General features: G+C 39.8%; 1 protein-coding gene across 2 annotated transcripts in view; it reads right to left on the bottom strand.

The window, feature by feature from the left end:
- Window positions 1-26,449, bottom strand: part of LOC117262875 (guanine nucleotide-binding protein G(o) subunit alpha) — a 145,959-nt gene that overhangs the window by 11,299 nt on the left and 108,211 nt on the right. The window contains exons 5-8 of one of the 2 annotated variants that reach the window (XM_033636058.2): window positions 17,000-17,128; window positions 14,541-14,670; window positions 7,529-7,682; window positions 3,291-4,176 (exon numbers count right to left, since the gene is read on the bottom strand). In XM_033636058.2, the coding sequence (XP_033491949.1) occupies window positions 3,989-4,176; window positions 7,529-7,682; window positions 14,541-14,670; window positions 17,000-17,128 (601 nt within the window). In that variant the 3' untranslated portion in view covers window positions 3,291-3,988. Of the gene's footprint in view, window positions 1-3,290; window positions 4,177-7,528; window positions 7,683-14,540; window positions 14,671-16,999; window positions 17,129-26,449 lie in introns of those variants that run through there. The other variant, XM_033636057.2, reaches the window with a different exon arrangement.

Here is a 26,449-nt window from a genome sequence, read left to right as displayed (position 1 = left end):
CAGCTCTCTAATTAGGAAAAGTTGGCACAGATGTGGTAGGAAGAGCCGATGACGTCATTTACCTGTCTAAAAAAAATTGCAGCTCTGAGCAGTGGGTGGAGACGTGCCCTCGCTGTTTGAGTGTGGAAAGGAAGAGTGGAACGAAACAAATGCCCAGCTCATGAATAAATAAAGAAGCTCTCTACCTCTGTTTGCCAGAGAGCACTCATAGCAGTAAAGCTTCACACACACTTAGCTCAGTCCCACAGACAAACAAAGCTCTGTTTCTATATGCTGCTGTAAACTGTTGCTTACAAAGACAGAAGGGAGGAGCTGATGGTGTTTCCTGGTATTATATGCAACACTCTGGCTTTAATGTCAGGGGCTCAAATTTGAACCGTTCCCACAAATTGCACACTTTCCACTTTGTCATTTCAACTAAGCCATGCACCACATCAAACCTTAATCCTACAGCAGCTCTGGGACGACTACCATCCAGCAGAAATGGAACTCACTCAGCGGAAAGCGTAACATCGGGGCAAAAACAATAGTCACAAGGTTGACATTGTAGTCCCAGAGGACTATATGTACTCACCAGCACACAGTATTTCTGAGCTCACCTCTGGCTTATTAAAGCAGAGAGGTGGACAGTAGGGATATTACACTGTGCAGCCCCACTTTGGATTGGGCCCCAGGGCCCTATAAAATCAATGCCTCCTCTGAAGCATTATCTGGGAATAGTCTGGGTGAGTCAGAACGATAACTCTTGAAGCTCTTCATTTAAAGTGATTTTATAGTAGACCCATGAATGCTGCAACATGAGAGCCGGGAAAATCAATCCTAAAATATGACCAGAGGTGACATCCACAGGGATGAAGAATGATGGCTGGAAAAAATAGCAACTACTTTCCTATAAATTTAAATATGAATTTACATTTAAGATAAAGGGGAAATAAATAAACTATACTGCTGGTCTCTTTTATCTTAGATCAGAGATGCATTTTCAATTATATCCTTCTACAGGGACCAAAAAAAATGTATTCCCAAATGAAATGCACCCAAGGCCAAAACACTAATAACACTGTTCCTCTGCAACATAGAAACACACAATCTCACTGCTGCTGTATGAACCCCTGCTGGGTAGTTTTCAACAAAATGATAACAACCATTGCTCAAACCATGACTAATGCTCCGTGGTTTTTAACAACATTGCTGAACTGTCTGTGCTGTGTCAAATGACACCACCAAATAGAAAATAAATCACTTTTTTCTAATTTCTTTCTTTTTTTTTTTTTTTTTACTTTCTTCTCAAAGGGGAACTACATCCATTTTAAAATCCACACATGATATTCCTTTGGTCTTAGACAGTCCAGACATAAGTAAACATGAACAAGTCTCTCCCAAACAAAGAGGTTAGAGCGCTCAAACTCAAATGTGTAATGTCATAGGGTATAAAGTGTGTAGCTGCTCTATTGACAGGGGAAGGTGAAAGATGTTCCAGATGACACTGAGGGCAGCCAAGGGAATGTTTTAAGTATATGGGTACATTTTCTGTTTTAGACCTGAAAACACTACAATAGAATAAAGCTCATATGGGTATAAAAAAGAATACAAACATGGGTCCACAAAATCCCATTCATTGTCTATGGAGCAGCTCCAGACTTTATACCCGATTACATCCTAAGTTTGAGACTTACTTCTTTGGTTTTTGGCTCTAAAAGAGAAGTGCTCATTGACACAAATACTGGTTGAATTTTCCAAGGACATGGTAATAACATAATGGAATTCTGAATTTAGGTGGCATTCCCCTTTAAAGCCCAATGTGTATGTGATGCTGTGATGATAGCATCTTTCAAATTATCTGAATCTTTTTGAAGAAAAATGAGACCATCATTATCAAAACTGCTGCAATCATTCATTGGGGCTGTTGCCACAGCGTCCTTATGATAGCACCAGTGGGAGTCGTTAATGTCAGAGATGTTCAAATCCTACTGGGCCTTTAAAATCTGAACTAATGGCAACCTAAGTGCCATCAATTGAAAATACAGTAAAATAAAGAGAAATGTGACTTAAGAATGACTGAAGAACATGTGACATGTATTTAATGAGGGGAATCACCTTTGGTCTAATTACATTTAATACCGGGAGCAGTCCACTCTGATAATCTTCAACCTCACACAGGTTTTCAGTGAGCGAGGCTTTGCTGAAGGGAAGCTGACCCTTTGAGGCCAGTGGAGGGCAGGACAAGATGAACGAGCACTGTGTTATTAATTGGTCCTACTTCTTAAATCCTTATGTTAAGCAAGGCGTCACACTGTTCAGAATGGAACTACAAAATGAGCAGTATTAAACCAATGAATAAGACATTATAACGTGACACATTATTATGACTAGATGAGAAACATATGACTAGGATAAAATACAAAAAAATGTAAACTTATTCAATAAATATTTCAAACTTTTTATACTGAAATGTTATTTCATCACTTTTTTAAATCTCTCTTTTTTTAATAGCATAACATATTTTTAATGATTGTGTGACTGCTACTATTCCCCTGCCCTCTCTCACATCATATGGTGGAGACTCAGCCACTGCTATGAAGCAAAAAGGAAAATATCATTGTGAAATTATTATAAACTTGGCAATATGACTGCTTCATCCTTTTCTCTGTATTTATGCATATGATGACTTAATCATAATGTCCCACTGATTAAATATTGATTATTTTGCAGCTCCATAATTAAAACTATACATGATTTTCCTAAAAAACAAAGTATAAACAGAAGTAATCTTCAATCATCACTTTGACCCACTAGAACTGTGTGGTGGAGTATTTATCTGCAGAGACTCTGCCCTCTGCCTGAATTTTCTTCTCATTTCATTCTCTGGACATTCCTGGGCACAGCGCGCAGTGAGGTCAGGACTTAATAAAAAGGAGGCCACCAGGTGCAAGACTGTAAGCAGCATACATCTGACAGGAAACTATGAAAATTGTGGATGCCAAAAACGTAAATATAGCAAACAAGAGGGACTCTGGACTTGGCTCTCACTTTCACTTTCCCTAGCAATACCATTTACAATATTAGCCGACAATTCCTGCATAGTCTACCTTTAAAAGAGCACAGTTTAGTGCAACAAAGCATTAGTGAGACACTACCCAGCACATTGCATACATCAGATACTGTCATCAGAAAACAAAACATATTACCCAACATGCAGAATAACAAGGGAGGCGTGCAGAAAAGCTTTTTTGGACAAATATATACAAAAAGAAGTTGTTTTTTTCTAATGACTTAACATTTGGTCATAATCTTGTCAACAGTTTTAATATCTCATGCACATAAAATCTGGAGAACATCTTTCTGACGAACTGAACATGACCCTGTAGTTAAACAACGTACTGCCCCTCATGTAACTAAGGCATAAGTCTAAAGCAAAGAAGAGTGACATCTCAAATTCAAACTACAGTGATTAAAAACACTTTGGGTGAGTCCCATTATACCAGTTTTTTGGAGTACTGTTGAACCCCCCCCCCCCCCCCCCCCCCCCGGCAGTTACTTATCAATCAGTCTAGTTCTTTGAGTACGGCACTACTGTATGTACAAACAAATCTCAGGAGCCTTGTATCCCAGAAGGGTCCACTGCAGGTATTGTGCATGATTTCTGCAGCACACTGACAAAAGATGTAGAGTTTTGGTACAATTAAAGGCACAAAGTTACTGGGATTTGGTTCTTCTTAAGCAGGAAGTAAAATAATACAGTAAAAGTAGTCTCAGCCCACCAATAAACCACACAACCAATTAATTCATTAATTAAGAGTCAAGTTGGACCAATGGCTAGCCTTACGGTAAAGCAGTACGGTGACATCACAAACACAGCCCATACCTCTTATTTGACAGGCTATCATATGATGACATCAGTGATAAAGGCCACATATCCTAACTAGTACCGTATAGTTAAACACAAGTCAAACATCCTCCATCCGTTGGCTAACATTTAACAGCATCATTAGTATAGGCCGCACCCCCGCAGATTATTTGCTATGATGACATCAGTGACAGCATCAAAGACAAACTGGATGTTGTTGGTGTCTGTAGCGCAGGTCACATGGGAGTAAACCTCTTTGCTGGGTGACTTGTTCTTAGTCTCGTATTGACCCTTGATGTAGTCTATTCCCTCTAAGTAAGTGTCTGGACCTGAGGAGAGAAGCAGAGAGAGAGAGAGAGAGAGAGAGAGAGAGAGAGATGACATGCAGTGGGAGTCAGGTGAAAGCTTAAAAGCTGTTGTCATCTGGACCTTTATATCAGTCCTGCATTTCCCATATCAGCACAATTTTCTGATACTTTATGAAAACATAACCTTTGACTTTCCAGCTCAGCACACATTCTGCTGAGGTGTTCGGTGGGCTGTGCTTACTGCTGGCCAAGCTTTAATAAATATGATACATGGACAACTTTTAGACACCAATTGGAAAGGTGATTTTAGACTGACAAATGAAATGTGATGGAAAATGTCAGGTCTTGGTGCTGTTGGCAGAGTCTGCCAGTTTCTAAAAACTGCCAATGTATCATTGTATACAGCAAGAGTCAAGACTGTGAGAAATATGAGATCCTAGAGCCAAAAGGATTGGACCATTATTCATACTGTATACTGATTCACTGTACAGCAGTGGTAAATCTACTGTATGCCCTTTTGGTTCAAGTCCATTATTAACTGTGAGAGTTAGTTCTGCTTGTAATGCAGGCATTTGACATGCAGTGGATTCAATCAAGAGCTTTAATGTGTTATAACACTTTTGGAATGAGTCCGATCTCAGTGATTGGAGTAATTTTTGCTCATAGTGTCACTAACATCTACTTGGCTCTCGGCCATTAGCAGCACTGTGGTTTGTCTGTCTGCTTCAGCGGCAACTTCATCAGAACAGGGACATGGTCTGGCCATGTAAAAAGGACGAAGAGAAGAGAAGAAGAGGAGAGGAGACAGGTTTGGAATCCTAATTCTCTCTTTCTCACAGTCTAGCTGTTCTGGTCTCTCTCCATCTTACTTTCCCACAGTCTCGCTTTGTCTATTTTTTTTTCTCATTTTCTCACACTCTTGCTCTCTCTGGCTTTCTCACGTTCTATTGTTTGCCCGTGTTGTCTTACTGCTCATTTTCTCTTGTATCCAGCACACTCAAGCTCCTCTCCTTTGGACTCCTGGTAACACGCCTGATTTCATTCACTGTTTCACTTATTTACTTCTTTGACTCTCATCTTTGTTTTGTTCCACTGTCTGAGCCCAAAAAAAAACCGCCAATCTGTAATCTTAAAACTGAAAATTTAGAAACACTGGAAACTCTATCCAATAATTCACCGTCATCCGAGATCTAAATTACGTGCAGGTAGTACTGAGCTATGGGCCTATGTGACATTAGTACGGAGTATTTTTTGCTGTTCAGTCAGATGATGATGAAACTACTCTGAATATGTCACATAATACACTTTAAAGTAACATCAGACTTTTTCTGCTACGACGTAAAGGGTGGAAAAGTAGTTAGAGACTGTAGACTGATGAGGTCTGTCTGACTGAAATGTAGCATTTATAGTAATGGGAGCCAATTAAAAATGTGTGGATTATTTTACTAATAAAATGTTATTTGTTTTATCCTAGTCCCCATCACACAGGTGACTCATGTTATTTTGAGCTGCTGTGATGGAATCAGAGTGTAAAAGTAGCAGCACTATCACTGCGGACTAAAGAAAACTTTAATTTCAAATAGTGCTAAAATCATGTGTTTAGTGAGTAAACAATCTCTCCATTTGTTAGAAGCTCTGTTTTAGAACCAGTGCAAATAGAGCCCTGGAAATATTAAATGAATCTACTGACCTATAACAGCATATAGGCTCCTCTTGTATACCTTAGACTCTGCACTTTTGTCCATGGATACTTTTTTCTTCAGTGATCTGATTGGTCAGAGGTCAGAGTGTTGACAGCCTGTGATCCGATACTCTGAAGTTAAAGTGCTCCGGAGCAGGTTAGCTGTTCAGCATAAGTTACCACAGTGATATATCCCGGTAAAAAGAGAAACAGCTTCGTAGTACTAAAAACCCAGAGTTAACCCTGCAGTTACCTTGCTTACTTCAAATCCTGATACGTAGTACAGGCCTCAGGTGGCTAAGTGGCTCTGGCTATCTCATAGTAAATCTAACGGTCGCATCGACGAGAGAAGAGGACTGAATGAAAATTCTACACACCAATATGCTGGTTTGTGTTTGTTGATGTTGACAGGTCACGGAAGTCAACAAAACTAGTGCACAGATTCTTCTTTGTTTGCTCTGGCTCTGTTTATACCTTGTATTAATATTCATGATGACAGTGCTAAATACAAATGTTTAAGTGACAGCACTCTAACTCTTTATAACTTTCCCATTTTACAATGAGTTGGAAAGTGTTGCATGACTGCTCATGCTTTTGCCCAATGACAGCAGACGTGTTTACTTCTGCTGACAGCTATATCCCCAGCTGTACCGACACAACCGCTAACGTGACTAGTGAGGATACTAGTGAGCAGCTAGTGAGAGTGTGGACGTAGCAACTATGCACAGGACCCTATGACCTTTTAGCCAATAGTGACATAGGCACTAATGAAATCTGCACAGCGGTCAGCTGAAGACGCATGATAGACAAAGATGTGAACGGCGATGTGTCTTAGATGTTCACTTGTGTTCAGATCCCTGAAACACATGTTAAAACCAGGTGTAAACTGGTTCTCTGGTCCTACTTGTTGGGTAGCTTAAACTGGTCATTAATGTGGCTGTCTGTGCTCTTCTTAGTTGAGGCAGCTGGTACTGGCAGTGCTTAGCAAGTAAATATCAATAGGAGGTAACTATAATGTTAAAGAGAAAGCAAAACTAAGAAATAAGCTGTTGGAGAAGGTACGGTCTAGACTCAGAGAGCATGTATTACTTTATCTAGTGAGTAGATCTATCCACAGATCACTGAGATCAGATCAAAACACTTCAATTTGAAGAAATACTTGTATTTTTTAAAAAGTTTTTTTTTCTTGCGGCTCCTCATGTCAGGGGTCATTACAGTGGATCATCTGTTTCCATCTCTTCCTGTCCTCTACATTTTCCTCCGCCATGCCAACCACCTGCATGTTCCCCCTCGCCACATCTACAAAACTGTTCTTTTCCTCTTTCCTGGCAGCTCCATCTTTGGCATCCCTCTACCGATATACACAGCATCTCTCCTTTGTCTCCTGATGTCTCTAAACTGTCTACCTTGAGCTGTCCTTCTACTCATTCCTGACCCTGTCCATCCTTGTCAAAACCAACAATAACCTTAGCGTCATTAAAAAAAAAAGGTTATTGCATAAAATCTTTCTTAACAGTGACCAATGCTGCTGGATTTCCCCTTTTATGTTCAGAGCCACTCTTAAATGTTTGTGAATACTGTGTGGCGGAAGCTCTACCTCAGCAGCCACAATTCTCCCAGTGTCCATACAATTATAAAGTATATGGTACAAACTAGAAATAAAGTATCACTGTCAAGTAGGTGGATATGTACCAGTGTACTCAGGGAAGCAGATGGACAGTGGTGACTTGACAATCTTGCTTTCAAAGAGGTCCTTCTTGTTCAGAAAGAGGATGATGGAGGTGTCCTTAAACCACTTGTTGTTACAGATGGAATCAAACAGCTTCAGAGACTCGTGCATGCGGTTCTGTAGAAGAGACATTAGCAGGAGTTAAACAGGCTTTAAAACACACTCATCTGCATCACCATAGTATATGAATGCACACACATACAGAAAACCAACCAGACAAACAGAATTTGTGCAAATGTGTTCAGAAAACACATGCGCACACATGCACACAAGCAGTCAAATCAAGGACACACATACTGCACACACACGCCAATGAAACACAACGAGGAACTGAGTAAATAAAAAATGAGAAAGCAGAACAGAAGTACTGAGGAGTTCCTCTTGTCTATGAACACAGCATTTCCTGCTGCAAGTTGAGTGTGTATTTCTGTGTGTGTGCATGTGTGTATCAACACATAAGTAAAAGAAATATATTAGTAAGCTGGATGTTGCAGCCGTGTTAAACAAAGCCATGCACTACTAGCTTTAAAGCTGTGAGCTACTGCCTACTTTAACAGTAGTATGTAAACATGAATAAATGATAGCTTAAAGGGACCCTGTGGAGTTTCTGACCACAAGAGGCACTGCGGAGCAATGCTTTGAAAAGAAAGTCTCCGTTTTGAGTGTATCTGGTATTCTGCAGCATGTGCTTGAGGATATAACCTGCTCACTGTGAGCAGAGGTTTATGTAATCTGCAGAAGGCAGCAACAGTTCGTGGAGGTGTTAAATTATGAAGGTTGCAGTGCACCAGTGAAGGAGGAGAAGACAAAAACAATGTAGATGTAAACAATACGCATTAAAATTATCTTTGCAAATGTTTCCTGGTGTATAAAATGAAACACCATTCTTAGGCTGAATACACACAATGCGTTTAATAAGAAACATTCAGTGTAAACAAAATAAAAACTAGTGTTTACAATGTAAACTCCACAGGGTATATAAAGAGTAAAAGCTATATTAGAAACAAGATTAAAGGCATGGATGTAAACACTGTTAGATTAGAATCTGAAATGCAGCTAAAAAAAGCATGAGAGCTTTCAAAAACTATGACTGACAAATAAAAGATAAAATCAATTTTAGTGTTTATTTTGTTTTTCATCATTAGACACTTTCTCATGTTAGTTGATCACAGGGTTTTTGGTTCTCTAGATTGAGGTGTTAGCACTGGTAGAATGCTTGATTAGCAAAAGTGCTTCTTAAACCAGTCTACCTTGACTAATTCTCACCAGAATCCACTGCTCTGTTTGCTAATGAAATCTGTAGAGGTTGAAAAGCAAATCAAATGTTGGCATTACTTTTGAGGGCTCATGCAAAACAAAAAACTCAGTCAAGAAATAACCCACACTGCATATAAAAGTGCTTAATGATGAAAACATATAAACTCTGATTCTTATTGAGAATGAGTTGAAAGCAGTTTCTCTCTGATTATGATCCCTTATTGCCTAGTTAAGGACAGGGGAGGGAAAACAAGGTGACTGACGAGGTCCATCAACCAATCAGAACAGGGGAAACTAGAAATGTGGCATATCATTGATGGTTTAGGCAATGCAGTAGGGATGCACCGATTTCTCGTCCAAAAATAGGTACTGGCTAATATTCACATTGTTGACTGCCATCGGCCTATTGGCTGGATGGTTGATGTTTTTTCTGTTGCCTCACAACAGTTGTGTGTAGGCTAAAAATCAGGGTGCGGAACTAACGTCCTGTTGTCTCGGGGACAATAGAAAATGTGTGTGGGATGAAAAGAGATCTTCCCTGGGGCGCCATTGGGACGAAAGGACACAGTAAACTCACTCTTGATGTGTCAGGGGACGCACCCCTTTTGTCCCTGATAATGCTACATTGTGAACGACAAACCTTCATCATCCATGACATCGGCAGGAGGAGAGCTAGTTAATGTTAGCTGTTAGCATCTAACACTAACTAACAGCTAACAAATGTTGCATTGAGTTACATATTGATGCGTTACAATGCCTTTGCTTGATCAAAAGTTGTTTCATAAATTTGTATGATGATGACTTTGGCTCGTTCAAAGATAATTTATTTTATAATCTTACTTTATAATCTTAATAAATAACAACAAAAATAAAATAAACAACAAGAATGACAACAACAAAAACATCGATATCGGTAATTGGCCAAATTGTTTTTTTAAACATTGGTATCAGCCCAGCATTTCACAATCTGTGCATCCCTACAATACATCCTCACATACAACAGGATGACAGAAGAGAGGTTGTTTAAATAGTTAGTACAATAATGTAGAGAAATAGCGAATAACAAAATGATTAGATGGGCAGATAGATAGATAGATAAACAGATAGATGGAAAGGATGCAATAAAGTATTAGATGAACTGAAAAAAAAAAAAAAAGCTGTGCAAAGATACACATACAACTCACACAAGGATAATTCAATTCCTCGGCTCACTAACAGAGAGGCACTGCTTTCAACTCATGGTAAGTGTACCAACCTATCAGGAGGTTTCATACCTGTCTGTGGGAGGAGCATCTGCAGAAGATCTGACTGCTGATTGGTTAGAGAGGACAGTCGATGGCGAGAGTGACAAGAGGAGTGGAAGGAGCCAGAGGTGCTGCAGGGCGGAGCTTAGAGCAGGAACAGAAAATGCAAGGGACCCGCTCACCCACCCACTTCCCACATCCTTTGTGACACCCCCAAACACACATACAGTACACACACCTAGTGCTGAAAAGAAAGGGTTTAGAGGCGGGAGGATGGGAATTTATCCAGACAGTGTTCACTTAGAGCAGTTATCATTATATAGTCTGTGCGGGTTTGTCTGTGTGTTTTCACAGAAACAAGACAAGGAGAGACACAAAAACACAATGCAAGCAGTACTTCAATAGAAAGAAGGGAATTACAAAGCGAAAGTAGTACGTGTTGTACTGCATGTACGTGGGTTTGTGTCCAGGCAGCACTTAGATGTTCATGTAAATACAGTGAAAGCCTTTAGTGCGGGATCAGTCAGGTGGTCTTTTACTTCTTATCTTCCTCTCAAAAGAACAAAATACCACACAAAAGTAACAGACAGCCTGTTCTGTCACCTCATTAAACCCAGAATACAATAGGATGCCATACAGGTGCTGCAAATGACAGAAAATGACAGGATGTCTGCGGGTTTTAAAAAGCACTAAATTCAGTTTCCTGACAAAACCCTCCAAGGTATAAAAAAGGCTTTCACTTTAATTTCAACAAGTCTTCAATACTTTATTGTTTAATACATCCATCCACTTAAACTAATTCAATTCATTATATTATTATAAAACATTGTTATATACTGCTGGAAAGCAGTAAAAAATGTGATATAATAATCAATAACTTTATGCTATAGTATCCTTACTGGCTTTCCATCATACTTCAGAAACCCCGAAATGAGTGAACAACCAAGGAAAAGTCCATTTGTTAGTTAGGGTTACTGTCTTCATATGTTCAAAGTACTGTTAAATCAATAATTTGATTCAGGAATACAATTCTTTGTTTAACTTGAGGAAAAAAATACAAATGTTTATCTCACCATCTATGATTTCTATTTCTCTGACTACACTGCATATGCAAGCAGTCACATGAACTTCGGAATAACCTCTTTCATCCATCTATGGCAAGACTGTGACACATGACTTGACATACTGGAAATGGCCATTAGGAATGCAAAACATTGTGACATACAGTATGAAGCCTGTGGTTTATGTAAAATAATGCTCTTTAAATAGGCCCAATAATAATGATAAAACAAACAGTATGCATTGTGAATGCGTTATTGTCCTTGGTAAGACCCTGGTATACTCAGAATTTAAGATGCAAAAGGAGAAATCCACTTGCAGATACTCTTAATTCCTGTCCAGGCAGGATTAGTATTATGGGAAATAAAAGATGGCATTCTAATTAGACTCAGCGCACATCAGTGATTGTAATGAACTGCCCAAAAGGGATATATGTATCAGGGATAGACCGATATGGATTTTTTAGGGCCGATGCCAATACCGATTTTTTTCCATCACCCTTAGCCGATAACCAATTATGGACTGCCGATTTTCTTGAGCCGATATTTGGGGCCGATACTGCTTTTGCTCCCTCAATTTACATCAAAAAAATGACACCATGATAACAAATATTGCAGGTCTCAAGTTTAAAATAAGAAACATTTATTGAACAGTAAAAAATACTAAAACAAGATGGAAAGTTGAGGTAGAACAGGTAGAATAGTATTATTATTATTATTATACATTCAAATAAAAAAAAAAAAGAGTTCAGTGCTCTTAAATCTTCCAGTAATGTCTTTATAGAATAAACAAATATTTAAGCTGAAGCATAAATAAAACAACAACTACTGTACACAGTAGGATTCGCTGCATGTATGCTGCAGGGTCTTCCGGCAACACAGAGCTGCCCGTGGATGCCTGTCTGTAAATCATGCCAGGGAAAATAAATCCGCGAACCCACGCGCGTATCGGCTCAATATTTGCCCGATATATCGGCCGGCCGATGTATCGGTCTATCCTTAATATGTATTACCTTATCACTCCCATTACTGAGGAAGGGGTGTTATCTCTGCTGTCTGATTGTAGAATATTTTTTTTTACTGCACACAACTTTCTTCAATCACACACTGTGATTGTGTCTGGTAGCTGAGCTGACGGAGGATGTGGGCACTCACCAAAAAACATTGTTATTTGCCTGGTAATTATATTATAACTCCCACGGTACTGTATGCTCATCAATAATAACACACAATGTTAATCAGAACACTGTCTCACAGATGAAAAAATATGTAACAGACCTGCTATTAATGCAGTCCCCTTGACTTTTGTTTGTAATTGCTGTGATGGGTAATTTTGTTTTTTGGTACACCCATTTTGCCACAAATTGCCTTGTATTTTTCTAACTTGTATTTTAGCTGTGGGCTGTGTTGATGGAAAGATAAAAGTGGCTGCAATATCATGGTAACATCTGAGGCATTGTCAGAGGAAAAAATGGTATTTTGTCTCTTTTACAATGGATTCCTCACCGACAATAGTGAGATCAGATATATGCTTATGCTCCTTGATGCTGAGGGACGGAAATTATGTTTACTATTAATGTTGTATATAGTAGTGACATTTTCTGCTATCAAACACGACAGCAGCTGCGCTCAAATATCACCATGACCTTACATTTCCTACATTTGGATAGATTTCTAAAACACTATGCACCAATTAAATGGGCTCAGATATACAGCACACATATTAGAAGCTGTTTGTGAGTGTGTTTTATAATGGATATTTCCTCTCTTCATCTGACGTTCTTCTGGTGCTCCCAGCTCAGAGGGAGCCTTGATGACATCTGCATAAATAGAGCCGCTACTGAGCACTATTTCCCAGCCTGGAATTCTCTGAGGATACACTTCAGGCTTTATAAATAGCAGTGTGAGCACCGTGCATTCTAATCAGCTTATTTGTTTTAGGTTGCATACATCATCTTTACAGCCACATGGCAGGGTGTGGTCTTTTGTTGATTTTCCAAATCTTATTATATTTATGTGTCATTTTTATTTTAGTGCCCAACTCCAAATTTTCTTGATAGTAAGAAAAGTGAATACAGCCATCTCGAATACTTCATATACAATTTCTACTATGCTTGGGCCATAACAAAGTATTATGGTATAGCAGTGTATATACAGCGTGATTTTCTATACTGTCAAAAATACAGATGTTCCTCTTTCTATTGAACTAATACAGATATGCTGTATTGAAGCCTGTATTGTAATGCACAGCAAGCACCACCAGAGGTCAGTCTTTACTGATGGAACATTCAGTAAAGCTGGGAAACATAGAGACTGTGAGTGGTGGGGATAACCTTAAAGGACAAGTAAAAAGCTAGCTAGCAATGGCTACAACATATTTTCTCATCTAACTTAGTGAATTAAGGCTTTATTTCCACCAAACCAGAGCTGGTGATACCCCAGTGAAAAGTCAGGAAGGTAAGAAGGTATGAAAAATAATGGATCCCGGATTCTTTACTTCCTGTATATCTCAGAATCTACAGTCAACATAATTAGCTTTTGAAGCAACCTATGTATGTAAAAAAGGACTGTCCTTCCCATTATTTAAAACAGGTCATTTGCTTTGGCAAGAATGCAACTGGGTTTACAGTGTCAATGCAGGGAGGAATGATTTGCATAGAGAAAAATAACTCACACACACAGTCTCCCCTTGTACGTTTGCATTGAAACCATCCAGCAGTGTGTTCACCAGAGATGGACCACTGCTGGAGTAAGCGTTTGGTTAAACAAACAAGTCCACGGTATACCGTTGATTTATTTACATGTCGGACGATGACATACCAAATGGAGATCCAGAGGAAACACCGTGGAATTCCATCAAAATTCACATTATGTTGTGGTTGTACGAAAGTATGATGCTTCAGTATTATTAAATAACACCAGATATTTAGATTAACGAAATGGCAAAAAGAAAGCTGATAAGTCTGCGTGTGCTGGTTATTCTTAAAACATTCTGAAACATTTATATATGAAATATAAACATTTTAGGACTTTTCATGCCTTCATTTATTTAGCAGCTCATCAAAGTGCACCACAGACATTTATCCCTGCCTGTCTCAAGCTCTTACACAGGCTGTGGGTTTAATGTCAGCTTAAACATCGTTTCTACATATAGAACAAGTGTATACTCTATCTTTATACTACCTGTTATATAGCCTGTGTCAGAATGTATTAAGGGACTATGACCCATGCTGTCCCACATCCTGACAGTGGAAAATAACACTACTGATCTATTTGATATAGTTGAGTTTAAATGTCAGTTCCAGTATTTAGAAATGGGTCATAAGGCCACGAAGTGACAGAGAAAACACATCAGTGAGACAGGGATAGAGAGACAGAGTAAGAGGGTTCATACAAATGTGAACATCTGTCCTTACCGTGGTCTCGTCCTCGTGCAGCACCTGGTCGTAACCGCTGAGCGCCACACAGAAAATGATAGCTGTGACATCCTCAAAACAGTGGATCCACTTCTTCCTCTCCGACCGCTGACCTCCCACATCAAACAGCCTGGAGGACAGAGAGACAGACATCAATAAACATACACACTCACACACATAACACATATTACAATGGCTTCTGAAGCCTGGCAGCTTCTTTAGCATTCTCAGTTGAGATCAGTTTGTGGGTCCAATTATAAACTGGACATGTTTCAGTTTTTATTTTTATTTTTTTTAACTGGCTCTTTACTCCAGCAGTGGTACATTACTTTCATGTCGTGACGATTCTGGCCCCCTGCCTAGTCCATAAAGCTGTTTTATTTCTTGCAATGATCTGATATTGTCAAAAGCTGACTTATTGTTTCTACACCCAAGTGTATGCTCCATGAGCCTCTGTGTTTGAAAAGCTCAGTCAGTCTCTCGAAACATTAGAGCCCGAAGAGAGAAATTAAAACTGGCAGTTTTCATCTTATTGTAAATTTTATCCTTTGGATGCGTCAATGTGTGGTATCACTGTCTCTATGTTAGGGATGGGGATTTTAAGTAATGTCTATATTCATATACTTGCATTTAATTATTATAGAGTACTTGAAGATTTGCAAAACACTAAACGTAATAATTGGTCAACAACAGAAAACTAGTGCAACTTGAAATTCATTTATTAAACAACCAGGCTTAAATGAACCTATTTAACCATGAATTCAAGTTCACATAAGAAAAATCAGTAAACTTTCTGTTGCTGCCATTACGTATGTTAGATGCTTTGCTGAAGGACGGTCTCCTCTGGTGTTAGCAAGAGTTAACACAGCAGCAGCAGCTAGCATCTGACATCTAGCCATTAAATGGTCCCAGCAAACTCACACTGACATCAAAATGGCTGGACTCTGTCATTAAACCTGTTAAGAAATGTAAGGTATTGTGTGCTGTGTGACTTTAACAGTTGGCCCTGTCACTGTGTCTCTGCATGTGGCCAAGTGGGGCAAGGAGGCTCTGAGTGAAGTAAGACACTGTGCGCAGCTCTACAGTGACATAAGATTTTACCTGATATGCGGGGTTGGATGGCGATTATTCTATAGGTTGTACAAATACTGACGCCTAAATCAAGTACTGATGCCCATCCTTAATTGATGTGTGGTATCACTGTGTATGAAATGCGTTGAATGTAAGAGAGCGTAACCACTGCTATACATGCTGGTCATCTGAGATTTTTCCTTTTCTTTAGCTGTATAAAGACTTTTTTGAGCCCATTTCAGATACTGACAATAATTCTCCAGTCTCTCCTCTGCATCTGTCATCATGCTGGCTCAATCAGACAATGTTAACCATTTTTAAGATATGGGATGTTCAGACAGGAGCTGCTGGTCTGTGAATGCTGGCTCCCTACAGATCTTAAGTTTTGTTCTCCATAGAAAGGGAAAAGTGGAAAGACCGCAATTCACTGTCTTGTCATGTCTAATCTCTGTAAACAGATATCTGCATACTGTGTGTATGACTTTGGTAGTGAAAGCTTTCTGGTTTCCTTTTGTAGTACGTTTTCTACTGTTACTCTTGCCGCTACCAGAGAGGAGTGAATCCAAAGCGAAGTGAGCCCAGTTCTACATGTGACTGGTATAATGGTAGGTAGGTTGATGGGTTACACCCAGTACAGGAACACTGTAGTCTCCCACACACTGCCTGACTGCCAGTAATAGCAATTGAGCTGACAATATTTAGACTTCTCAACAAAACACACCCAGCATGCCGCCTACTCAACGGCAAGAGTAACAGTAGAAAGCATCATTCAGCACAACCAAAAATTTTTTGCATGTCTAAACTGATTGTGTGTCTATGTATCTGCACACACAATAAATAAAGCGTGTGTTTATATGAGAAAGTTTGGCACAGTCTGTGAAACAAACATCAGTTGAAGTGTGATGGTGCATCCATCCAGAAAAATAATTGGTGTCTACAGTTTATTAACCTTTCCGCTCTGTGTGCCTATCAATACTTTTATGTGTGTGTGTGTGTGTGTGTGTGTGTATGTGTGTGCGTGTATGTGTGTGTGTGCATGCGCGCACTTGCACACAAGAGGGGCAGAAATATGGTAATTAAATTAGAGGTCAGAAAAAGCCTCCTCCCCTTTTCTCTCTGTCTTCTCCTCCTTCTACCATCCCAACACGCCCCTCCTCTCTGTCATCATTCCCACAGCTCCTTGCTCTAATTGAATAAGATCTCATTAAAATGACAGACAATCATAAATATACGGTAGACACTTGGACACTTGTTTAAGCAGTTTATCTTATTGATTACAGCCTGGAGTTCCAACTGTATGCAAGGATAAGAGGAGCAGACAGACACATGAGCAAAAAGCAGCACTAGTGACAGTGCAAGATATGTCACTGTTGTGAGTTAACACTCACCTGAAGTGAAGGTTTTTGAAGGTAAAGTGTGTCTCGACGATGCCTGTGGTCTTCACTCGGGTCCTCAGGATGTCCTGCTCTGTGGGCTGGTAGTCTGCCGCACCAATCCGATCTAGGCTGTCTAGGTAGCTGCACACACAAAGACAGACACAGATTGTAAATCAACAGCAATCTACTTCTAATTTAGCTACTGTAACAAGCCATGGTAAGCCTGCCAAGCTTTGGATTTCTCTACATGCCGTAGTGGTGTACATGAGGCTGTAGTGAGAGAGACACTCTGCATTTCAAGTGTTTGGGGATCATGTCTTTTTTAGCCTTTCCTACACTAAAACACATAGGCAAAAGTACAGGGAATGGATTAATTGTGATTATCTGCCTATGTCATTTGCGAGCATTTTCAGGTTTGGCTAACTAGCTTATTATCGACAGTAGAAAGTGTTTCAAGGCCAAGGAGGACATCATTAATTAACTAGTGTTCTGGGATACAGGTTTTCACATTGTGTAGTAGTCGGTCCCATAGGCTACTAGGCTACAGGTATCAGACACTTAAATTTAATGCCTATAAGACCTTTATTTTTCAGTAAAGTATAAAGATAAGTACAGCCGGTGGTTCAATGCAGAGGTAGGTTCTATGTAGAAATATGTTTGGTAGAGTGAGTCAGGTTAATCTACATTTTGCCAACAGGCAGGTGCAAGTATAAATTAAAAATACAGTATTAGGTTCAGTGGCAGGTTTAAAGATTTGTAAAATTAAAAATGTGGACTTTCACGCAGGAAAGTTTGACCCATTCTGACAAAAAGAAAATGAAAGATGGATTGTTAAAGTTAGATGAAATGTTTGTGGCAATTAAGATCTCACAAATCTTTTAAGGCTTAATATCTATAAAATTAAATTATAAACTTAAAGACTTTTTAAGACCCTGCTAAAATTTAGGCTAAGGTTAGTGTCCAGCTCTTAATTAGATTTGGGAATGTTTACACTCCAGCAACCCCAAGACATTACCCAAGATATTGATGCTTTTACCACATTTCTCAGTTAGGAGGTTCTTACGTTAGGGATCCAGGCCTGGATCCAAGCACACTTGACCAAGTCCAGTTCATTTGCACGCAGTACATCAACCTATGCCCGAGTCCACTTGAAAAGGTGGTCTCGAGTATGGTTCATGTGTACTAAGTTTCAGTTGGGATCAGGTGTGAACACTAACCATACCAAACATGGAGATTACAGCTATTTAAAGCCAGTAGGAGTTGGCAAGTAGAGTAGCAAAGGCATTTCTCAGCACTGCAAAATCTGTGCATGCACAATCTCAACCTCTGAACTTCATGGCCATGGGTGATAAAGAAGAAAGGCAGACGAGAGAGTTGTTCTCTAGGGGGAAAGCTTGTTGTTCCTCAGGAAATAGTCTGTACCAGGCAGAGGCCTGACTTAGTGTTGTGGTCAGTGAGTCAACAGATAGTTTATTTCATTGAGCTGACAGTTCCTTGGGAAGACTCAGTGGAAGAAGCCTATGAAAGAAAAAAGCTTAGATATGCAGACTTAGGAGCAGAAGCTGAGCAGCGAGGATGGAAGACTAGGATTTGTCCAGTGGAAGCGGGGTGTAGGGGATTCATAGCAAGATCAACTGTCTCACTCCTGGGGGAACTCGGAGTGCGGGGACAGAATTTGAGGAAGACAGTGAGGGAAATGTCAGATGAAGCAATTAAATGCAGCCAGTTTATCTATTACAGAAGAAATAATGTCAGCTGGGGGCCAGCAGGGGGAACTACTAAGAAGGGCACGTAACTCCTTGAGATCAGGTGGAGAGATCCACTTCCTGTCAGGAGAAATCCAGGAAGAGGAAGTATTTAAGTGTGGGAGTGGCCTATTGGAATCCATTTTGTTTGAGGCCATGCGGCAAGGTGAGTGTGCTTGCTGATCCTGTAAGTCCAGTTAGCTCCTTTAACTTTAGCTTATATTGTAGTTATGCTATGTAGTGTGTGAAATAGAGTATGGTGAATGTGACAGGAAAGCTAGTATCAGCATTGCTTCTGCCTGGAGCTCGCATGTATGGAGCCTGGGTTTGGTTGAAGATGGCAGTGCTGCTTGGGCTGAGAAAGCCATGTGTAAGTAAGAAGGAAATCCAGGAAGAGGAAGGTTATTTAAGTGTGGGAGTGGCCTATTTGAATCCATTTTGTTTGAGACCATGCTGCAAAGTGAGTGTGTTTGCTGATCCTGTGAGTTCATTTATCTCCTTTAACTTTAGCTTACATTGTAGTTATGCTATGTAGCGTGTGAAATAGAGTATGGTGAATGTGCTAGTAAAGGTAGTATCAGCATTGCTTCTGCCTGGAGCTCGCATAAACGTAGCCTGGGCTTGGATGAAGGTGGCAGTGCTGTTTGGGCTGAGATCACTGTCCAGCCTCCTGGAGGTGTCATTGTTGTGAGGGCTCGTCTTGGGGAGGTAGACTGTACAGCCTAACCCGGCAGGGGAGTGTGATAGCCTAACAAGGCTTCCTTCCCTGGGTCTACCTCCTCTGTGGTAGTATAGGTAAGGTTCCTGTTTGGTTAGTGTGGGGAGCAGTGAGACCTGGCATTAGGGGAGTGTCTCTGGGACGCCAGAGATCACTGTCTAGCCTCCTGGAGGTGTCGTGGGACTAACTAGACGAAACACCGGTGAAAGGAGGTTCCCACCTGATGACCCCAAAGACATGTTAGTTATCACTGCTCACGGGTCTGTATAGTTAAGCCTTGCCATAATAGCTTATCGTAGGGCTTAGGAGGATTATTCACTGAGTGCTGATCCCTTTTTTTTTTTTTTTATTAGAGCACAAACTTCTTGTGTTTATTTGAATTCTTGACATAGTTTCTAACAATGAACAACAGTAGCCATAACGACGTGAAGGTTGACTATGTCATACGAGCTTGGGATATTGTGATTGGTGCTCTTTCTGTACTGTAGCGACAAAATACACAATTGCCACACAGATGATGTGTACCCCGTACGTAACAACATTACTGATGTGAAAGCCAAGCGGTGGGGGAGTGGAGAAGGGGGAGGCGATCTTACTCAAGCACGGTATGAATCCATCGTACAAAATGTGAAAACGCTCTTAATCCTAATTTTAAAAGCCTTTTCTCTTGTAACTTTAAAAGTGAAAACATACTTTTTGAAAATCCGAACAGGATGTAAGCTAAGCAGCTAAACAGGATTATGTTAGGCCAAAATAACTCCATTATACACTCTAAATGTAAACAGAGAGCTTGATGGGCATGGCGACAGTAACTAAGGGGGCTGACAGAGTCAGACTGCCATTGATTGAAATGGATTCAATTGTTTTGCTGTAATCCTCTTTGTGTTACAGTGTAATGATGTATGTTGTGGCTCAGGTGGGTGAAACAGTGACATAACATAACAAGCAGAATGTGACACCCACCCACTGGATTGCTGTCATCAAAAATGATAGTAAATATGCTACTCTACTGGCTGCAGTGGGGTAATATTCTAACCCCTACCCACCCTCTCTTCAGGAGATCAGAGGTCAGGATAAGCTACAGATCAATACTGTCAGAACAGGAGTATGAATTTTCAACAATGCCAGTATTTAAATAAATGCATTTATCTCCCTGATTTCTCAACAAAATAGGCAATTTCAGGGGGGACGAGGGTGCACGCCATCTCCCTTACTGAAGAACTAACCAAAATCCATCCACTCTTTAACCTGCCATCCCTCTCCACCCCCCAGGTCCAGACCCAGACACCAACCGATCTATACCCGGACCTATGACCAATAAATACATTTTGACAATGCAACATTTGTAGCACCGATTTAGCCAGGAAACTCCCACAGGCATTAAATCACGTCACATGATACCACTCAGCCAATCAAATCTGTGGATTCCGATAAGCATTACAACTTGAGTGAGACACACACAGGGGAGAGATGAGAGGCAACAGTTGGAGAAATAAGTGAGTCTGAGAAGAATAATTTCACATGACTTATTCTAAGATGAGAAAATTAGACAGTGAAAACACAGCTCTTAGAAGGATGGACTCTTACATGTTCATTATGGGCAGATCAAGACCAGTATTTTTCATCATATGTTACGAGACTGTGGCAATTATTAAAAGTAGTAACATGAAGCGCCACTAGGGGGTCTGTCCCCCCTGTTCAAAATAAACAAAACATCTACTGCCTAAACACTAAATGAATAAAGGCAATCAGCCCTAGTTGGCAGATGAAATACATATAGTAGCTACCATGTCAAGTGGCTACTTGGTAAGAAGCTATAAAGAGGAGTGGGTAGGCGAGATGACTCTGTTCAGTTATGTAATGGAATATCCCTGGAAGTGGACCTTTATTTTTTAATGTGGAAGTATAAATCAAATACTCAGTAGTATGGTTCAGAGATTCATCTTACAGCCCATTGAGGGCAACTCCCTGGCTGGTGGATACTGTAAAAATCCACCATATTATCAAGCAGGAATAAAGGAGAGAGTGAAGAAAGAGTCGTGATTTCATTACTTATTCACTTTTACAGCTCGGCCACTGAGAATCTTTTATTCTGACTGGCTGGCAGGTGTCTCTTTTGTTCTTTCAATGCCATGTCCTTTTCCTATGCTGACTTAAAGCTGTGTAATGTCCACCTTGGAGGGTATCATTCATTATATATCCCCTTCTAAAAAACAGATTTACTTCTAAAACAGCAGAGTGAGGTCTCAACTTAAAAAAAATACTTTTCTCCATAACAACCATTCATACATAATTGGTATTCTAAACCAACACAGATGAGCTGAAAGATAGTCACACAGGCGAGCAGAATATAGGAGCAGAATATATACCCACATCATGCATCCATTTAGTGTAATGGATTTAAAGGTTTTATTTATAGTTGTGCGAGAGTGTTGTTTCAGAGCTTTTAAATGGGTGCTGAGTTACTTCCCAGAGAAAGAGAGAAAAGATAAAGGCTTGAGAGGAGAGGAGATATTGGGCTGATGGATACCAAGAAGTGGTTGGCACACACACACAGGTACAGACACACAGTGCACACTCGCAAAGCTTCAGTGATAAGAACTATTGATTACACAGAAAGGAATATGGGTTAGAGCTTGGGGTGAGGAGAGGAAGTAGATAGGGAGAGCTGAAAGAGGGGAGACAAAGAGAATGTGAGAGGAAGAAAGCAGTTTTTTCAGGGCAACAATCAGGCAAAGTGGTCTGTTGGACCTTGATTTATTTAAAAAAAAAAAAGGGAAATAATGTCTATAGAAACATGCACCAGGTGCTAAACAGATCTGTCTGCTACACTATTGCACCAGCCTAGATCTTAGATACTCTGACTAACTATATTACTAGAAAATCACAGTGATTTGGTGTTAAAACATTTTGTATGATTGAAAAATAAAAAGGGCTCTGATAAGATTAGAAGATAATCAAACACTATACAAAAACACACAAAACAAGTACCTCATCACAAATGCTTTCCAAAGCAGATTTTAGGGTAAACACAATTTCTATAAACATAAGAACAGCTGCTCAAACAAATCCTTTCTAATCAGCGTTCCTAGAGCTTAAGGCAGGTTTGATTTAAGACCTTTAAGACTTGTTTTAATGCACCTTGAAATGAAATTTAACCAAAATTCAAGAAAGAAAATGGAATTACCACCCCACTGTTTATGCCTCTGTGCACCAGACAAGTTCTCATCTCATACAGTTTACATCCATGACTGTAAAAATATGGATGCTTCACAACCATTTTCCTCCCGACAGAACAGAATATCTATACAAGTAGCACAGTTTCTAGGTTAACACCCAAGATGAGTGTCACCAATTCAGTATCTGACCAAATGTTTCCCCTGGCATTATTATGTCGCAGTGAAGTTGACCTTTTGGATATAAAATGTCATCACTTCAACATTTTATCCTATTAGACATTTGTTTGAAGTTTTGTCATAGCATTGTGAATTCTTTAGTTATGGTCAAAAAACATCACACTGACCTAGACCTTTGACCACAAAATTCAGTTCATTGTCTCATCCAAATGAACATTTGTGCAAAATTTGAAGAAATTCCCTCAAGGTATTCTTAAGATATCACATTCACAAGAATGAGACTGATGAGGTTCCATAGACTTGACTTTTGACCACCAAAATCTAATTAGTTCATCATTGAGTCCAAGTGGACATTTGTGCCAAACTTGAAGGAATTCCCTCAAGCTGTTTTTTGTCTTGCATTCATGCAAGACGAAAAACAAGACGAGATGCATGCAAGGTCACAGTAACTTTGACCTTTGAGACTTGACTACCAACATCAAATCAGTTCACCTTCAAGTCCAAGTCAACCTTTGTGCCAAATTTGTCGAAAGTCTCTCAAGGCACTCCTGAGATATCTCGTTCACGAGAATGAGATGGACAAGGTCACAGTGACCTTGACCTTTGACTACCAAAAACTAATCAGTTCATCGTTAAGTCTAAGTGGACATTTGTGCCAAATTCAAAGAAATTCCCTTGGGGTTTTCCTGAGATATTGTGTTCACAAGAACAGGACGGATGGAAGGATGGATGCACAGATGGATAACATAATGCCTCCGGCCACAGCTATCGTTGGCGTGAAGGCATAAAAATCCCACAAAACAAGCAGCTCATCACAAATGCTTTCCAAAGCAGATTACATGGTGCTTGAAATGTGAACAGAATTTCTATGGATATAAAAACAGCTGTTCAATCAACTCCACTCTAATCAGGATTCCTAGAGTTTAGGTTAGATTTAAGACTTTTCTGTTTAATGGCACTTGACATTAAATTTAACTACCCTTAACGCCTATCCTGATCTGTGCAGGGTTAAAAAAAAAAATAGATGCTCCCAGTTAATTTGAGATTTCACAAAGCATCATCCCCAAAATTAGGCAATGCTTCATGGAATCCTACTTCCAACACCTTAGCATGCTTAAGACTTTTTAAAGGTTCCAGTATGTATGGTTTAAGGGGGTGTAATAGCACAAATTAAATATATGTAATACACCCAACTATTTTTTCATTAGTTTATAATCACCTGAGACTAAGAATAATTGTGTTTTTGTTACCTTAGACTAAGCCATTTATATCTACATGCAGAGTGAGTCCTCTTCCACAGAGTCCACCATGTTGTTTCTACAGTAGCCCAGAATGGACAAACCAAACAATGGCTCTAGACAGGGCCATTCACGTTTTTGCATTGGCAACCATAGTTCTCCTACACGCCTGGCACACAGGTTGAATGCAAAGTTGCAACTTCACCGCTAGATGCCAATATACACTAGACCTTTAAGACATTTTAATACCAATTAAGGCCTTATTTCTTAGATTAATTATTTAATGTCTTGTAAGACCTTTTTTTACTGGAACCCTGTTAATACAACAGTCATGCCAAAACAATACATTTGTGAATTTCACCAATTTAGATGCCATGTTGTTATGTTTGAACCAACATGACTCAACATGTAACTTAAAACAGATCTATGTGCTAAAGCCAAAATAATATTTCTTTAACAGATATACAAATCTCTTAACCCCAGCCTGAAAGGTCTGAAAAAGACTCTCACCACCTCACCATTACAGCTTCCATCATCTGGCTGCAGTTGTTTGCATCATTTGCTCTACGAAGTATTGTGAAATGAATGCTTAGCACCCTCAAGCTGTATGCTAAAAGTCATTGAATCTTATCCTTATGCATGTCTTCGATAATGTCTCCTCTTGCTGTCTTTTCTCTGTCCTGTCAAAGTTAACTATCTGTAAAGAAATGATGAACACATGAAAAAAATAGTAGACTGTACTTAGATATTTGACTTTTGAGTAAGAAAGGTCAGTTATAGCTGCCATTATCATTGGAGCTCAATAATGTGATTTTTATGACCTTTACCACCACAGGAGGTGGACCGCTCTCTGAATAGAGGCTGTCAGCTCCTCCTGTTCACTGTTTCTACCCTACAGTCACTTCAAAAAAATGTATCTGACATGAACTCATATTAATGCCAACATTATTTCATGTACAGAGTTGCTGTCCCCTGAAGCTCTTACTCACACAGCAATGTAAATCACATTAAATCGTACCCACACAGGCTAATGTCTTCTGTATGCTTGCACAATACATACAGTATGTAGACCACCACTGCATTAGTCCCCTTCCTCACCCTGATATTACTCTTCATGGTGCACTAAGTCGATTAACACCAGACCCCTGTGTATGCTTCTCTCATTTCCCTGGTGATGTACAGTATTATATATGATCACTGAAAGGGTGTTAGGCATAAAAGAGAGACAACCGCAGAGAATGTTGTCTGTGGGGTGATAATGGCAAAGATGAGCGCATTCATGTGTATGTGTGTCTTCGACATAGAAACCGAAAGAGTTCTCACGAGCTGCGATATTCAGCATCACTCTCTCAACACTTTGTTAACACACATCCCACCCCTCTTTCTGTCAAACACTTTTCTATTTTCAGTATCATGCAATATTTTTACATGTAATATGTAAAAAGAGATCCTGCACTAATCAGTAATTTACAGCTAAGGCACTGGTGTTAATAAAACAGCAAGTGGAAAACCTGATGCTAAAAAGGACTGATAGCACAGATGTATAAAGAGAACTGGATACAGCATTCCATTGAAAGTTGCTCAGTAGCACAGGAAGCTAAAAAAGTTGGACTTCCTGAGAATAAACCTGGATCTTACACATCATTGGGCCCATCTAGGTCAGCCCTCCACTAACTTGAATGGGGATGAAATGATTAATTGCACAGCTCTTCTAGACTTTCTAAATGTAATCGGACCAAACAGATCAAATCGCCACAGTGAAAAAAGTAATTTCACAGAGGTTCAAAAGAATGCACTCACTGACTTAAAGAAGCCTCGTCACAATGTAAGTCTGAGGGAAAAAGTCTTTTTGGAACCACTACCATCACGTGATGGACCCAGAAGGTGTAATTCCACCATTTGGTCACAACAAAAATTAGCTTCAAAGCCTGATGCACTTCTTGGGGCCTGACTGGTAGTCTTTTTCTTTGTTTCGGGGGGGGGGGGGGGGGGACGACTGGAAAGAGCACAAGAACTGATCCTTCCAAAGCCCCACCTCTTTTCACTCTGTGCTCCAATAACAGTTGAGCAAGCTTGGTACCTGGCAGAACCTCGGTCACCTCTCCCCTTTCCTGTTATACTTTATTAATGCTTTGTGCTAGAAAGCAAAATTTGAAGATGGGTAGAGGATATGGGCTGTCCCGATCTTCATGGAAACATTATGTTGTATATAGTCACATCTTAAGTTAGCTATTATCAGTAAAACATAAGCTAACTAGCTAGCTAATGTACAGCTACATCAAGAGGAGTTAGTCTAATGATCAGTGAAGTTTGCTTCCTCCTTATTTCTGTGGTATTTCCGTTACATAAATTATTAGCCAGATCAGGGCTGGGGCAATGGTTAGCACTGTAGCCAAGAGGTTTCC

The sequence above is a fragment of the Epinephelus lanceolatus genome, chromosome 5 (assembly GCF_041903045.1).
Source record: "Epinephelus lanceolatus isolate andai-2023 chromosome 5, ASM4190304v1, whole genome shotgun sequence".
NCBI classification, from domain to species: domain Eukaryota; kingdom Metazoa; phylum Chordata; class Actinopteri; order Perciformes; family Serranidae; genus Epinephelus; species Epinephelus lanceolatus.
Note: the sequence above shows the minus strand (reverse complement) of the source record. Positions and strands in the feature narration are given on the sequence as shown.